The sequence below is a fragment of the Cynocephalus volans genome, chromosome 13 (assembly GCF_027409185.1).
Source record: "Cynocephalus volans isolate mCynVol1 chromosome 13, mCynVol1.pri, whole genome shotgun sequence".
Taxonomy (NCBI): Eukaryota; Metazoa; Chordata; class Mammalia; order Dermoptera; family Cynocephalidae; genus Cynocephalus; species Cynocephalus volans.
Genome location: NC_084472.1, coordinates 40,180,397 through 40,195,852, shown reverse-complemented (window position 1 = coordinate 40,195,852; position 15,456 = coordinate 40,180,397). Strand labels below are relative to the sequence as shown.

General features: G+C 43.5%; 1 protein-coding gene across 2 annotated transcripts in view; it reads right to left on the bottom strand.

Moving 5' to 3' along the window:
• SETBP1 (SET binding protein 1) overlaps positions 1-15,456 on the bottom strand; it is a 364,306-nt gene that overhangs the window by 329,985 nt on the left and 18,865 nt on the right. For both annotated transcript variants that reach the window (XM_063077190.1, XM_063077191.1), the window contains exon 2: positions 13,455-14,104. In XM_063077190.1, coding sequence (XP_062933260.1) covers positions 13,455-13,940 — 486 coding nt within the window. In that variant the 5' untranslated portion in view covers positions 13,941-14,104. The remainder of the gene's footprint in view (positions 1-13,454; positions 14,105-15,456) is intronic.

Here is a 15,456-nt window from a genome sequence, read left to right as displayed (position 1 = left end):
CATCCCTAACTGCTTCAGACAAAACTTGTTTTCATACCTAGATCATATGAGGAAATGAAGGAGACAGCATTTAGTAAAAACCACCTCATTGCATGTGGTAATGTGCTGAGCAAGGACTCCATTGGATAGTTTCAGGAGCAAAGTTAGGCTCATAACTCAGTCAAGTTACTACATTATAATCCACATTAATAGGAACCTGACAAAGTATTTTAAGACATTGAAACACGCATACCATGTACACGCACACACATATATGTTTTAAGTCATCTAGGAAAATTCTATGTCCTCAGGAGGAAGCAAAAGAGAATTGACCTCTCTGACTCCTTTTATTTCTCTCTTTGGTTTTGTTTTATTTTTTGTTCCCTTTTAGGGGAATCCTCAGGTCCCCCATTGCTCTGGGTTGTAGGCCCAGCTCAACAACAGTGAGAGAAGGGAAGAAATGGTGTATTTAAGAACAGCTTTATGGATGCATGTATTTTCACCAATTACCAACTTAGGAAATGCATTTTATGTTCATTCCCTGACCCCTCCTCTCATCACCATAAATGACAAAAGGCACACTCTTTTGTCTGTAAAGTGCCAACCTCTTGCAAGCACCCGCAGCAAGAAGTCAGACCCCATGAGGCCGGAGCACAGCACTCTGCCCCCAAAGTCACAAGGTAACCTGATGGGACAGGTCCCTGCTTCTCCTAAATTTGCCGAGAGTAGTTTTACTCACTTCATGGAATATGATAGAAAAAGAGGGCAGAAGCGCAAGCTTCAAGGGTAACAGCTCTTCTAAAACCATCTGTCTGGTTTTCCTGACACCTAGCTATTGTGGTCTCGTTTTACAGACAGAGAAAGAGAAGGACTGAGAAACGCCTCACCGTGGCTCTCCTGGACGGTGAGGATCTCCGGCTTCCACCTCAGTTCTGCGACCTGAGCACATCTTGAGGTACCACAGGCAGCTGCCTTGGGACTCAGAAGAAAGGCACTGCAGCTGCCTTGGAGACCCACTCAAGGCAAGTTACTGTAGGTCTCTGTGCCTCATCTTATCCATCTGTAAAATGGGGGTAATAATGGCTACATCATTGTCATGCAGAGGATTTGATAGACGATTTGTGTTGTGTGCTTAGCGAAGTTCCCAGCAACTCTAAGTGCCAAAATGGTGGCCATTGTTATGTCCTGGAAAGCAACCTGAACAGCCAATGGGCTTTCTCCGGGATTCAGGTTTTCTACCGAAAGAATGACTCTCCTCTGCCTCCAATGCACAGTACGTATTCCTCAGAAAGAAATCAGGAGACATAAGATGCTGTACACCAAAGGCTCTTCAATAAAACTTCCTATTTCAGCAAGGCCTACCCTTAAGCAACCGGTAGGATCTTAGTGTGATTTATGGAACAGGATGGGAACAGAAAGAAAGACTTGTTAGTGGTGGTTTTCCTTTTTCCCCTGTTTTGTTTTTGGGGTTTTTGTTGGTTTTTTTGTTTATTTTTCTCCCTCTGCCAGGGGATTAATGTGTAGGTTCTTAAACAAGGGGGTCCCCCATTTACAGCTGACGGTGGCAGCTGCAACCTCTGACTTTCCTGCAGAATGACAGGGAATCGAATCAAAAAGAAAAGCAAGAGGACAACCTTCCCTCCGGGAGCATGAAACACAATACCAGCCTTTCGCCAAACCCGACAGACACCAGCCCTGATTGGAGGTTGCCTCTGAACAAAGGGAAATTGGTATTTAAAAAAAAAAAAATCTTCTGAAAGCCAACTCAGCAGATGGTTTTTTCCTGGGCTCCAGGAGAAGGGGAGGGGGAAGGTGGGGGCAGGGGAATGATGCTGGGATAACACAACTGCCACCAGGATACAGATGACTGACAAGTGACAAAGATGGGTAAAGAGGGGCTGACCTCTCACCCCAGGATTTCACAGAGGGCAATTACACCATGTGGTGGGTATCTGGGCCCGGCTGCTGACCACTTCCAAGCTGCAGCTGTTGTTCGTCACAGCCACGTCTAGGGGTCTTATTAACAGCAGAGGAGGAGAGAGACCAGGGAAGGAGGGGATAGTGAAAGAAGCAATGGAAAGTTTAATTAGAGACTACAGTTTGTTAGAAATCTACTAATAGAGAGCTCTAAAGAAGAGCACCTTCTAGTTCCATTGGCACCATTAACATTTCAGAACCATTTTACAGCCATTTGCTCAGATGATCTTCAGAATTATGTAGAAGAAAGACATTACTAATCCCTTGTTAAATATGAGAAAACACAGATTCATTGGTTAAGGTAGATTGGGGACTTGGACTCAGAACCTTCGGTGTGGGGTTGCCACGCCCTCCTCAAGTCTCAGGTCAGACAGAGCTCAGCGAATCTTGTTTTGGGGGGGGGCCCTTTGCTGAATCCTGCAGTTTCAGTCTGAACCAGGACACTTTAGAATACTCTGTGAATAACTTCTAGATTAAGTCACAGCAAGCCTATTATCCCATAGGCCTGTGCTATGCTGCCAGCACATCACGTTGTAGCATGCCTCACTGCCACTGTGACCTACAGAGTGTTCTCCAGCAGGGAGGTGGCTGTGGCAGTCCAAGAAAGCAGATGTGGGTCTCCGGGATGAAGCTAGAGTCCTCGGTTGACCCATGGCCTAGGCCAGTGGCAAGCAGCAAAAAAACTCAGGTGAGCTTTATGGTTCTCAACCATTCTCTCCTTAAGGATGCACCAGCAGGACAAGCTAGGGTGGAATCTTTCAATGACGACTTCCTGCTGCTGGAAACCAGGAGACCTGAGGGCTTGAGTCCTCAACATCCCCCCACTCCACAACCCCCTACCTACCCCAGCAGTAATTAGCTGCTGTAACCCCAGGCAAGCCATTTAAAAACCCTCAGAGTCCTTTCCCCAGTCTATAAAGCAGACAGAATAACACCTACTTCACTGAACTATCTGAAGAACAAATCAGAAAGAGGCAACCATTGGGCAGATTTGAATACACTTTGTAAAGGTGCCAGGCAGATGCGATGGTTGCTATCAACTTTCCATACTACGCACTATCTGGAATACATATTCTGACAGTTTGTTATACTGCCCTGGGTTTTTCTCTAAGTGTCCTGAGATGAATTCTTACTAACAAGATCTTTCTATACCCCACACAGCACTTATGCTAAACACACCATGCTTAAACTCTAGATCCTTGTAGAGTTTAGATGTCTCAGCTCTGCTACAGTATATCTGTGCAGGAGCACAAAAATGCAGTGTGATGAAAGATTTCAGATGTTCCTAAGGCATCAATGCAAAATACACAGGGCTGACTAGGCAGAAGCTGTTTTTTTAGAGAAGGGCACTTCCCACAGAACAATCTGCATTGGCAGAGAGCTCACAAGGACTCGTGTAACCTCTAGGCTTGGAAAATAAAACCAGTGAATAATATATTGAAAGGCAGAACTCCTGTCCTCAGAGAGCTTACATCAGAATTGAGAAGAAAATACTTTACCTTCAAAAACAGACATTTAACAGTCCTTTCATTTAGATAAAGGATGCCGTTATGAGAAGCCAGGTTCAGAGATGGCAGAGAATCATCTAACAATGTCTCACTGGAGAAAGAAGAGAAGAGGAATTCAGACTGAGATGGGCATCTACGTTTCCAAGCTCCCTTGTTTCTGTGCCTTCTGTGTGGTCCCAAACCAGACCTTCTAACATTTGATCCACATCTCTGCCTAGAACTGCTCACAAAGTAAGAATAATACAAACAAATGAATTTTGACCCAAGCAAATCCATTGAATGTAGGATGTGATGGTTTGGATGAGCAAAAGTAACATAAGGCAATACTAATCTGAAGGGTTTCCTTGACCTTGAGTTCAGTGTACATCAACAATGACAAAGCTGCCAGAAAGCCGGTGGAGCTCAGGATCGTGTTAATAGAGGTACTGTGCTTATAGCAGAGGAGGATGCAATCCCCCAGCACTCTGCAGGGCTAAACCAACTCCAAGTATTGTGCTCTGCTCTGTGAGTCCTCCCAAACTACACCTTTAGTGGGACACTAACATTAGCACAGGAATCAGGGTGGTTTAGCATCAAGATGCCATGGAATCCAAGGAACACTTTTGGAAACTGGAAATATTTAGACTTTAAAAGGAGTAACTTTAGTGTAATATAATAAAGAGCTTTCTAAAGCAAGAGCTGCTCAAGAGGTGGCCAGTTCCCATCCTGAAGGCCTTTGACCAGCAGCCAGGTAACTGTGCATTAGGGATTTGGGAAGGTGTGTTGTATTCAAGTAAGAAGGATGCTGAAATCGAAAGGCTCAGAGGCTCTACTGGCTTACAGTGATGTCTGTGATCCTGGAAGTGTGACCCAGTTGTGGACCCAGAGCTTCTATTGTCAGCCTTCCCATGTCTACTGACCTAGAGCCCAATTCTAGCCCGTGTCCTCAATGGATTTCACTGCTAGTTTGCAGACACAACTGGCTCTCCTCTTCTGAGCTTCCTTCATGATTCAACAGCACTCAAAGCCCAGTATAACACTGACCTGCCAATTATTTAAATGGTAGGAAGACTGGGACAGTTCAGGAACCTGATGATGCAAGGAGGAGCCACATACCCAAATAAATTAGTTTACACTTCCTTGTCCACAAAAAAGGGCAAGGAGGAGGAAATCACAGAGTGCCGGGACTGCCCGTGGCTCACTTGGGAGAGTGTGGTGCTGATAACACCAAGGCCATGGGTTTGGATCCCTACATAGGGATGGCCAGTTAGCTCACTTGGGAGAGCGTGGTGCTGACACCAAGTCAAGGGTTAAGATCCCCTTACCAATCATTTAAAAAAAAAAAAAAGAAAGAAAAGAAATCACAGAGTGCCTTTGTACACTACAAATACAAGGAAACTCCGAAAAGTTCATAGAAAAATAGAATTTGAAGATAATACAAATCTTCCCATGAACTTTTTGAAGACCCCTCATAGATATTATTTAGCTACACCCCATGATCCCCCATGAGAAGCAACAGCTTTAAGTTGGTTCTCCAGGGGTACAGCCTGATGGGAAAAATGCTGAAATTCTTGAGCTGGGTTCTCATTAGCACACTAAATAACTAAATGACCCAGCATAAAAGTCTGTCCCCACACCTGGGAAAATTTATATTTGCAAATGATTACTTCTTATTGGCAAGTCATGGTGGCCCACCTTGAGGGACAGAGCCCCTGTCTATCTCCCTTTAAGAATTTTCTACACATCCCCCACCTCCTATCCCCCACTGTGAAACTGGCTAGAAACTTGTAGGAGGCAAAGAAGATCATCTGGGGAAAAAAATTAAATAAATAAGGTCTATAAAACACACCAAAGCAACCTGCATTTGATACTAATGATGATTATCAAATGGCTTCCCAGGCCAGGTACCAAGGTGGGAACGGCTTGGACTTTTCAGAGTAAATAAAGGCCTCCATTGTTTCCCTGGTGATATCACAGGCGGGGGCGGGGGGAGATGAGGGAAGTTGGCTCCTGGAAAGAGGAGCAGGCAAGAAAGCAAAAATAAAACAACTCGGGACTTCAGAGAGAAATGCACATTCAAGAGATACAGTGAGGCCCCTGCCTTCACAGGGCAAGATCCACTGGAATACTATGGGAAGTGGGAAAGACCCCAAGAAGTTTTGTAGCCTAAACCTCCCACGGTTCAGGGTTCTGGGTGTCCGTGTTCCAGTATGCCCAGATGGTGGCCTCAGCTTGCACTCCTTCAGCACGGGGGCCTCACTTCTTCACCAGCTGACACATAATGCAGACCCTTTTGTGCATACTCGGTATGACGTGGTGTGACTAACAGCACACGTGGGACCTCCCTGCCACTTCCCTGTGCTCTCCACCTCAGCTGCTCTTAGCTGGTCCCAATGCCCTCCTGACTAAAGCCACTTGTGTCTAATAAACAAGCAAGGCAGGTGGAGGATATTTTGGGATGTTCTGCCCTGTTGTACCTTGAAGGTGGGATGTTTTTAACTAAGTTGTGCAATCAGAAGAGTCAAAGGATGGGGTACAGGAGGGCAAAAGGGATTGCTTCTCTTGTCTTTCATTAAAAAGAAAAAAGGAAATGGAACTGAAGGTCTGTTGAAAGTACAGCAATGAGAAGACTTTTTGAGTATGTAAAATTGCAATGAAGGAGAAGGGGCCAACATCGCAAACACAGGAGCATGGCAGCCGCCAAACGAGCCCCACTTGGAGGTTCCTTTGTCACCCCTTATAACTTTCATTTTGAGTCATTTTGTGCTCAGCAGTAATCCTGATTCAGCAGATAAATGACCACAGAAATAAAAGACCTTTGAACCATGTCTGAATAAATCCCCATAGCAATCCTTACCACCACCACCCAAAAAAGCACTAGTGACACACTCTACTAGTAGATGCATGTGCAAGCATCAGAACGATGACACTGGCGCAGCCTCCAGCTAACAAAATTCAACAAAGCCCACACCTCCAGGCACCCAGCCCCACTGCAGGTCACTGTGAGCAGTTCCTGTGGGTGGTCAGGGAGAAAGAGACACCAGACAAGAACGCAAGTAAGGCATTGTGAGTGAGGGGCTGTCCTGTGTGCCCGCCAGACACTTTCATCCTCACAATGACATTGACAGGGAGGGGCTGCTGTTATCCCTGATTTTCAAACAGTCAGGAAATGAAGAAGTACCTGCCCTAAGGTAGAACAGAGCTCTAGTTCCAGTGAAGACAAAGAGAGCTTGGTCCTGAAATCAGGAGATCAGACTTCTAGTCCATTCCCAGGGCAAGGACTCTGTCTAACAGATCCCGTACTGCTCACTGGAAATTTCATGTAGGGAGCACTCCGTCTACACTTCAGGGAATGAATAACTCTCCTTCTGAACAGAACACAGTTTTCTGCTGGTTACTCTGTCAGACTTATCATCAATGACAGAGTTCACCAAAGAATGTCCATAGAAAACTCCAAAGAGAAACTGACTACCAAGGGAATACCAACACCAAGAGAAAACAGGCCAGTTAGATGTTTTAAACCCGCAGAGAATCCCAAACACAGGAAGAAAGAAAGAAAAATACAAGTAAGTCGGGGAGGGATACCAAATATTAACAGAATATCCTCACAAAACACAAGTTTGGCAAATCTCACCACTTTAAAAGCTCAACTCTGATGCTTGGTTCCCATGATTTTAGGCCTTTTGACATTTGGGGCAAAAAGGAGACAATTTGATGACAGAACAGTGGGTCCAAAGAGAGGTCAAAAAATCTCCGTTTATAGTAACCATTGTTCTTAGAGAGAAAGACTCACCCTATCCAACAGAATGGCTCTTACAGTTTCTAGCTTTTAGAATAAGGCTTCAGAGGTCATAAGTTGTTCTTGTTTTTATTATTTATTTATTTTAATATGCAGAAACTGAGACGCAGAGGAAAGCATTCTTGATGAATCTGTTAACAACAGAGGCAGAGCTAGTCCCCAGGGTCCCGTCTTTGAGTCCAATGTTCTTTCTTTCACCCATTCAGCTCGACATGCCAAATGTCACCTGTTGCCCTGTGGAAACAAGTACTTTGTGGAAAAAGTCATTCACCACACACCACATTGCTTTAGCTATAAAATAACCAGAGAGAGACCTATCAGGAAATAACATTTGCAGGCACTCTGATGAAAAAACAGAAACGTGGTTCTTAAAAAAAAGGGTTTTGTTTTGTTTTGTTTTAAATCTCTGGAGAGAAACAATAAAAATAAACAAGAGGGGAAATTCAGCCTCTTGTGAAGAAATGCTGGTGAGATCTGCTTTCCTAGTTGGGTTGAGGGTGTCATGGAGGAAGTATCTCTTACTCCCAGGAACTCAAAACACCACGTTCCCACCCCCAGGAGAAGGGAAGCCAAGCCCTCAGTCAAGCACACACTTGGGAGTGACTAGAAAACATGCTGGGCAAAAGGAGGGCACAGAAAGGACACTTGAACCACAAGGAGGGTGGAAAGCTTTTGATGAATGCCCAGGGCCACCTGCCAGAGTCAAGGAGGTGCCCAGAGGTCAGGCAATTAGAGCCCTTGGCAAAGCAAGCCACCCCTCACCCTCTGCCCAACACCCCTTGCCATAGCCCCCTCCTCACCTACTTGGTATACCAAATTGCCACAAGCATAAAGGATCAAGAGGGACATGTGCCTCTTGGTGGTCTCTAAGAAGAATGGAGAGCCCTAGAGTGGTCCCTCCCCACTGACAACTGTAGAACCAAAAGGCTCCCCTTTCATCTCTCCCATGTTAAGTTCCTCTGCACCACATCACCTTCAACAAGATCCCCAGGCCCCAACCAACCCCTGTCCCTGACTCAAAGCCTGCTGAATGCTCCTGTTACTTACAGAACTGAATCCAAACCCATTTATTTTATTTGATATTTATTACTCTCTACAATCTGATGCCAATCTTGCTTTCCATCTATAACACTTAAAAAACCCTTTTACCTATCCATACTTTGGTGTTTGGCACAAAGAAGTACTATTTGAGGAATGTGTAAATAAATGCCTGACTTATTAGCCTTCCCAAGAGTGGGTTGCAAGAGCTCAGAACAGAACAGAAGAAGCTTTCCCCAACACATATGACGATGTTCTCAGTGGAATTGTCAAGAATGAATCCTGACCATGGTTCTGGCACCGTGGCAGGTGCCTGAAGGATAAAAGGTTGAAGTCCTTGCTACTGGAGGAAGTAAGTTCTCCCAGTGGAGCTGGGGAAGAGAGAAAATTAACTCCAAAGAAATGAAATAGAAGTTGTATTTTCATCAAAAGTAAAATAAAATTTATAGGCACAATAAAAAATAAATGGGACTTTAACTCATGAGGCTTTGAAAGTTCCCTCAATTACCCAGAACATGTGGAATTAAGGAAAATACGTCAGATTATAATTTTATCACTCTAGTTAGTGTGGATAAGCATGGAAGAAATGTTCCAGTGATCCTTACCTTCCTGCAGTCCTTTACTTGTATAGGGGTGGTAACTTAGGGACTGGAATACAGCATTAGCTTTGGAGTCTAACAGAATTAGCTTAGAAGGGAAACCTTGCCCCTTCTAGCTCCTGTTCCTTTGAAGCAATTTGAGCCTCAGTTTCCTCATCTGTAAATAAATAATATCTAACTGGCAGGATTGTTATAAGGACTAATAGAGAATGTGAATAAATGTCTAACAGCCAGCAGAGGGTTTGCCATGTAGCTCAGTAAATCATAACTATTATTTTGGTGTGTGCTCTGTAAATAATCTATTTTTTCTACAAAATTCTCCACCAAGTTATAACATGTACAAGTTATCTCTGTTTGGCAGATGAGGAAACTGGAGCTTCAGCAAGGTTATGCTCCAGATCCAGATTCACAAAGCCACTTGCTGTCAGACAACCACACCACATCTCCTACGCTGAGTCACTGTATGGAGTTTGTCTAGAACTTCCATCCCCTTCTCCTACTGCTGAAGCTAGTCATGTGTCCCTGCCTCCCACAGGAAAGAGAAGAGCTGCTAAGCTCAGCCCAGCTGAGAGCCTCCTCAAAACCCAATTACTGCCGGAACCTTCCATGCTCATGTTTTGCACCTGAACTTGCTTCTAGAGACTCATTTTCATGTTCTCTGTTGTTTTTATTGAGTGACCTAGAAGAGAACTAGAAGAAGTACAAGTTATTATGCCACTTACCTGGGTAAGTTTAAGATGCAACAGTTCGGTCCTGTGACAAAGAGCAAGTTGAGTTCATCTGCAAAGCAGGACCTGTCCAAAGGACAGTTCTGAGGATCTGATGTATGTTCTGAGCTCTCCTCTCAGCCTCTACCTCCTACCAAATACTGCTTTCATATTTCATGTAAATCCATTCATCACAAACCCTCTTCCATATAGCATCTCAATTTCCAAACTTATGTCACATGGAAGGTAGGAGACTTATGCCCTGGTTAGAAGAGTCCATGCATCCTTGAGCTGGTGAGGTGGTATTTTCATGGATCCTTCTTCACATTCTACCACTCAAGTGTCCACGTTCCCTGACCATCTATAGTGCTTCCCTAGTTTGGAGGGTTATTCATAGGTCATAGGTTTGGAATAAAGACCTTGAGGATACCAGGTGTATACTTCTTCACTCCAAAGCAGTAGACCACGTATAACTAGAGTTAACCTAGCAGAGAACTAGCTTGTGATATGTATGACATGCTACCATTATCCTATGCAGCTTTCTTTTTACAAAAACCAATGAAAAAGCAAATCATTAGGGATCTAATATAAGCTGTCTTTGCCTGAGGCTGTCAAGCAATGACTTGAACAAAATTAATTGGTTCACTTAAACACACACACACACACACACACACACACACACACACACACACACACACACACACACACACACACACACACACACACACTGTACCACCCAATTTCCCCCAGACTCCAAACTTAGAGGCTGAATCATTAAAACCAAAACACAATAAAACTAAAGTTTTGTTATCTTGAAACTCTTTGTCCTTCCCTAAGTCTAGTATCCACGAACATTTTTGTAAGGGCCAGATGGTAAACAGTTCAAGCCTTGAGGGCCACAGTGTCTCTGTCGCAACTGCTCAACTCTGCCATTATAATACAAAAGCAGTCACAGACAAAATGCAAACAAATGGACTTGGCTCTGTTCCAATAATCCTTATTTATGAATTCTAAAGTCTGAATTTCATATGTTTCACTTGTTACAAAATATTATTCTTCTTTTGATTTTCTTCCAACCTTTTAAAAATGTCAAAACCATTCTTTGCTTGACAGCTGTAGGAAAACAGGCAGGGGGCTTGGATTTGGCCCCGGGGCTGTAGTTTGCCATCCCCTGCTTGCAGTTAGCACATACATTCAGATGATTTCCAAGGAGGAATCTCCACCAGCTCAAGGACCAGCTCAGCAGGGCCTTCTTCCTGGTTCACAGCGTAAGGCCTGATCCCCAGGGGCCACTCCCAGGTGTACTTCTTCTAAGAGTGGCTCACCTCATAAAAAAGATCCAGCAGTCCAGAAGACTTGATTTGGGGGTTAGATGTTGATCTGTTGCTTACAAAATTCTATCCTCATCCTTTCCCTATCCCAAACTACTGACCATGTACTTGCCATTGGTATAAGTAAATTCTGTAAGTTCATGTCACTGAACTTTTCCATACAAATAGTAGGCAAGTTTTCCACCTCTCAACCCCAGCTTTGGCTTTTGCTTACTCTCCGGTTGCAAAACAACAGGGATTTGAAGGATAATAAAGGTAACATTCTAATCCAATAGAGATCAGAGAATATTCTTGTCAGCTATTAAGTAATTAAGATTCAGTGCTGATAACTTGGTTCATTTATTTCTGGAAAGTAATAGTGCAGGCATAAATAAATATAGGAATGAGGTAGGAGTACAATATGAAGCAAGCTCCTAACAATTAAAAAGTTTCATAGGATATGCCCCTTACAGCATCATTATAAACCAGCACATTGTGTTGAATTTCAGGCCACCTTCTTTTCTGAGGTATGAAAATGCTTACTTGGCAAATCACATATTCAAATAAGCGATTTCATCTCTCTTTCCAATAAAGCCCACAAAGGGCATCTAGCTTTTTGAGTGAGAATGACCTGCGTGAGAATTTCATATATGAGAACTGAGGTCCACAGCACTCTTCAGCTTTGAAATCATACGCATGTCCCAAATTCTAAAGCATTATTCTGGGGGCATTCCAACGGGTGGAAGGCTATCCTCGGGAACAATTTGTGGCTTTAGAGGAAGCAGTACCTGATTGAGACAACTATTCTCTTTTTAGGGCAGTGATTTTGAGTTTACATACCCAAAACTATGGGCTGCTGTTCAAATCCTGGCATTGATGGGCATGGAGAAAAAACAGTTACTACAGTTTTCAAGACTGGCCACCCACACAAAAATCTGACAACACAAAAAATTGGCCATTTCAGCAGCCAGAGACAAAGGCATTCATTTCCAAAGCTGAAAAGACGCAACTCCAAGGCAAAGCCTCATTTTCTAAGTAGAGACTGATTTAAACAGTTCCATTTTCTTGCAAAAATTTCAAAGTTTCTGCGTGTGTCGAGATTACCCTTGGTTTTATGATAGAGAAATCAGAAATCACTGCAAAGTCGTGCTGGGGGGAGGGGAGAGCATACCCTCTATCCTCTGGTAAAACAAGCCAGTTGCTAAAGGTCACTTTGTGTTCCAGAATGTTAAAGTAAGGTGACCAACTCTCCCGGTTTGCCCAGAACCAAGGGCATCCCTGAATGTAGGAGTTCCAGTTTTAAAATGAGGACAGGTTTATTGGGCAAACCATGAGGAGTTAGTCACACTAGAAAGTCTCTTCTAGCCCACATCTTTGGATTTTAAATGCAACAAATCAGCCAAAACACCCGGCATGAGGAAGGACACAAGCCCCAAACTAGAAAAATAATATGATTCCACTTGGTTTTAGTGAAAATGACTACCCTAAAGCTCAAAAAACCACTGGTAGCAGAAGTGCTACAGATCAATTCTGGGTTATGAAGGAGAGAGGTTCATTTGTCTGTGCCATTTTTAGCTAATACACCATGGCTAGAGCACAAGTAAATGACCAAATCTCAGGCACAGAGAGACAAAGACTAATTAATACCTACAACCTAGAACCCTAAGCCTCTGTCAACAAAAGGGCTTCTTCAGAGACTTCTCCTAGCCCCAAAGATTCTTGTAGACAAAAACTTTCTATACTAAGGCAGTTCTCTCTTACCATAGCTGAGAGCCACACCCCTCCCAGGAATGGAAGTCACTGTAACCCTCTATGATATAAAATAAATTCAATGAAATATGCGCCCATTCATTCCCAGACACCACCAACCACTTCTCTAGCTGCCTTGCACATGCACATTCGACTTCTAGGAGGAAAGTGACAACCGACCAAGTTCATTCAGTACTGCATCTTAAAAGTCCACAATGTGTGGGACAGATTCAGTTCAACTGCCTGCCCCTTTTGTTTCTCCAGTTCCAATCCTAATGCTCATCAATGGCTTTTAGATTGATGATCTCTCAGCCTTATAAGAGCCTCAGTTACTATGAGGTCTGGGTTTCCTTATCAGATGAACAATTCATCTTAGGAAAATCATGGTAGTAATGACTGAAACCAAAAGGTTTTAACAGTTTTTGACTATTCTGATTGACCAAAATTTTTCAACATTGCACTCTTGATTACAAGAACAGATGTAAATATTAAAGGAAAAAAAGACCCAAAATGTTATGGCTTCATTGATCCAGCCAATTGGCTGCCATAAAATAAATAGGAACTCTCCATAATTGCAATTCTAGTAGCTGGGTTTTTTTCAGGTGAGTAGAAGATACAATAATAAACTGGACATTATATCAAGATTAAATCAGAGGCATTTCTCCTGAGGCCTTAAATATTCTATCAAGGAGATTGGTAATTCCAAAGTAAATAAGTAATATGCAAATAGACCCTAAAAAGTTGGGGATAAAATGGCAAAAACAAAGAAATAAACAAACAAACAAAACCTATAAGACAGGACTTCCTACCTTCTTTTTAGAGTGGCTTCTTTCTTCCTCCTTTGTAGCTTTGCTATTTTTCCCAGCACGAGACACCTTCTGGTCCCCAGACTGCTTGATAGTGATCTTGATCTCAGGTGGGCATATATAGTTCTCCAGATTCTTTGGGGGTTTCTTAGCCCGCTTTGTGGTCTGAATCTTCAGCTTCAAACTCCCCTCTGTGAAATTCGCCTCCTTGATAGAAAACTCCTGCTCCTCCAGGCCATCTCCTGCCACCCATTTCTCGCTGTCTGCATTGGAGTTGGAATCCACATCCCGCCCTGAGCCCAGTTCATCCTCCTCCTCTGGCTCCATGCGTTCTCCACTCACTGGGACCCCCTTCCCAGGTCCTGGAGCAGAGAGCAAAGGTTCTCCTGCACAGCCCGGAGCAGCCGGGGGCTTGGCTGAGGAGACTGGCAGGAATTCCGACTCTCCCCCTCTTTGCCGGGAGCTGCTTAAGATCTCCCTGGACTCCATGACAGTTCTACAGTCTTCAGGAGTTCTCAGGAGGGGGAAGGGGAAAAGCGAAAGGTGAGAAGAGAGGACACCCAAAATTCCAAGGACAAAATGATCCAGCTACCAGGTTCAGAGTCCCGGGGATGGCGACACAGTGAGGTTTTCAGAAGAGATCAGATCTGCAACTGAGAAGCAGAGAGATAATTAGCCTGGGCAGGAAGGAAAACGCCCCCCAAAGTTATTCAGCCTATATTCCAGAGGCCCTTCCCACTTATCTATGGCATCAGAAAATGATGATGGGAAGAAACCTATCCAGAATATGCACATCCCTCAGCTGGATCATGCTGGAGCAGAGGAGGCGGCACACTTACACATGCCTTCGTAACGGATCGGGATTGATTTTTATGGCCGTGGGCCCAAGAATAAAGATAAGAGGGGAGAGTCCTCCTGCCCAGTAACAAGCTAGAGGTTTCTTGTACTGAAGCCGCAGCTGGCTGAGTCATCGTCAAAACCAACCATGACGAAAGGGAAGTCTGAAGTGTTGACGCTCAGGTCTGTGGGAACCACACTTGGTTGGCTTCTTGCAAGACTTCCCTCTCACATGCAAAGAACAGTCTGCAAAGCTGAGCACAACCCCGAGATGCCAGGGCCAAGCTCTCCACCCAATTGGAGAAAGGACATTTAGCCAGCCTCTTCACCATTCTTTCTGTATTATTTTTCATTATGCATTATTTCAATTTTGCAGTTTTCTATTTCTTAAAACAAATACAAAGCATAGGTGCAAGATTTGAAAAAGAAAAAAAGAAAAAGAATTCAGTGCAAAATCACTTACAATGCTGTGATTAATGCAAAACAAACTCAAAAAATATTTCCATAGACACAAAAGAAAGATATTTAATCATTAATTATTTAGATAAAAATAACCATTCTAGACAGTTGTAATTCCCTTTCTAGTTGCTTAAATGAAGTGGCATTATGTCTGCATAACAGCAAAAGAGAAAGAGAGAGAGAAGGACCATTTACAGGTCTTTGGGAAGTGTCAGGAATCCCCCCCATGGTCTTTCTCTCTACTTTCCTCCAAGATGAGAAGAGAAAAATCAGTTAGGCTCTTTCCAAACCATCACAGTACTGGTTAGACTACCCTTCACCCTATTCACCCATGTCCCATTATTCCCAATGACATACTCATAATTTTCAAAGTCCAATAATAATAATAATAATAATAAAATTGACTAAATATTCATTCTCAAGAAAAAACATAGAGCCTCGGGGCTGTACAAAACCTCAAAAGGTAATGTCCTTCCACCCTTAGGCTGTATGTTAGATCACTCAAGCCTTTTTAGCCAGCTGAACATCCTCTAAGTTTCCCAGCAAGAGACATTACTCTACATCTTAGGTTTCTACCTCTGAATCCATCAATTTAAAGAAATAGCCAGCAAATGTGCCCACCTGAAAATGTACAACGATGCCTGCAAAGACACATTCAGAACAGACAAGAACTGGAAGCCTGAAGACCGGGCATGTGTCTTCCCCCTCT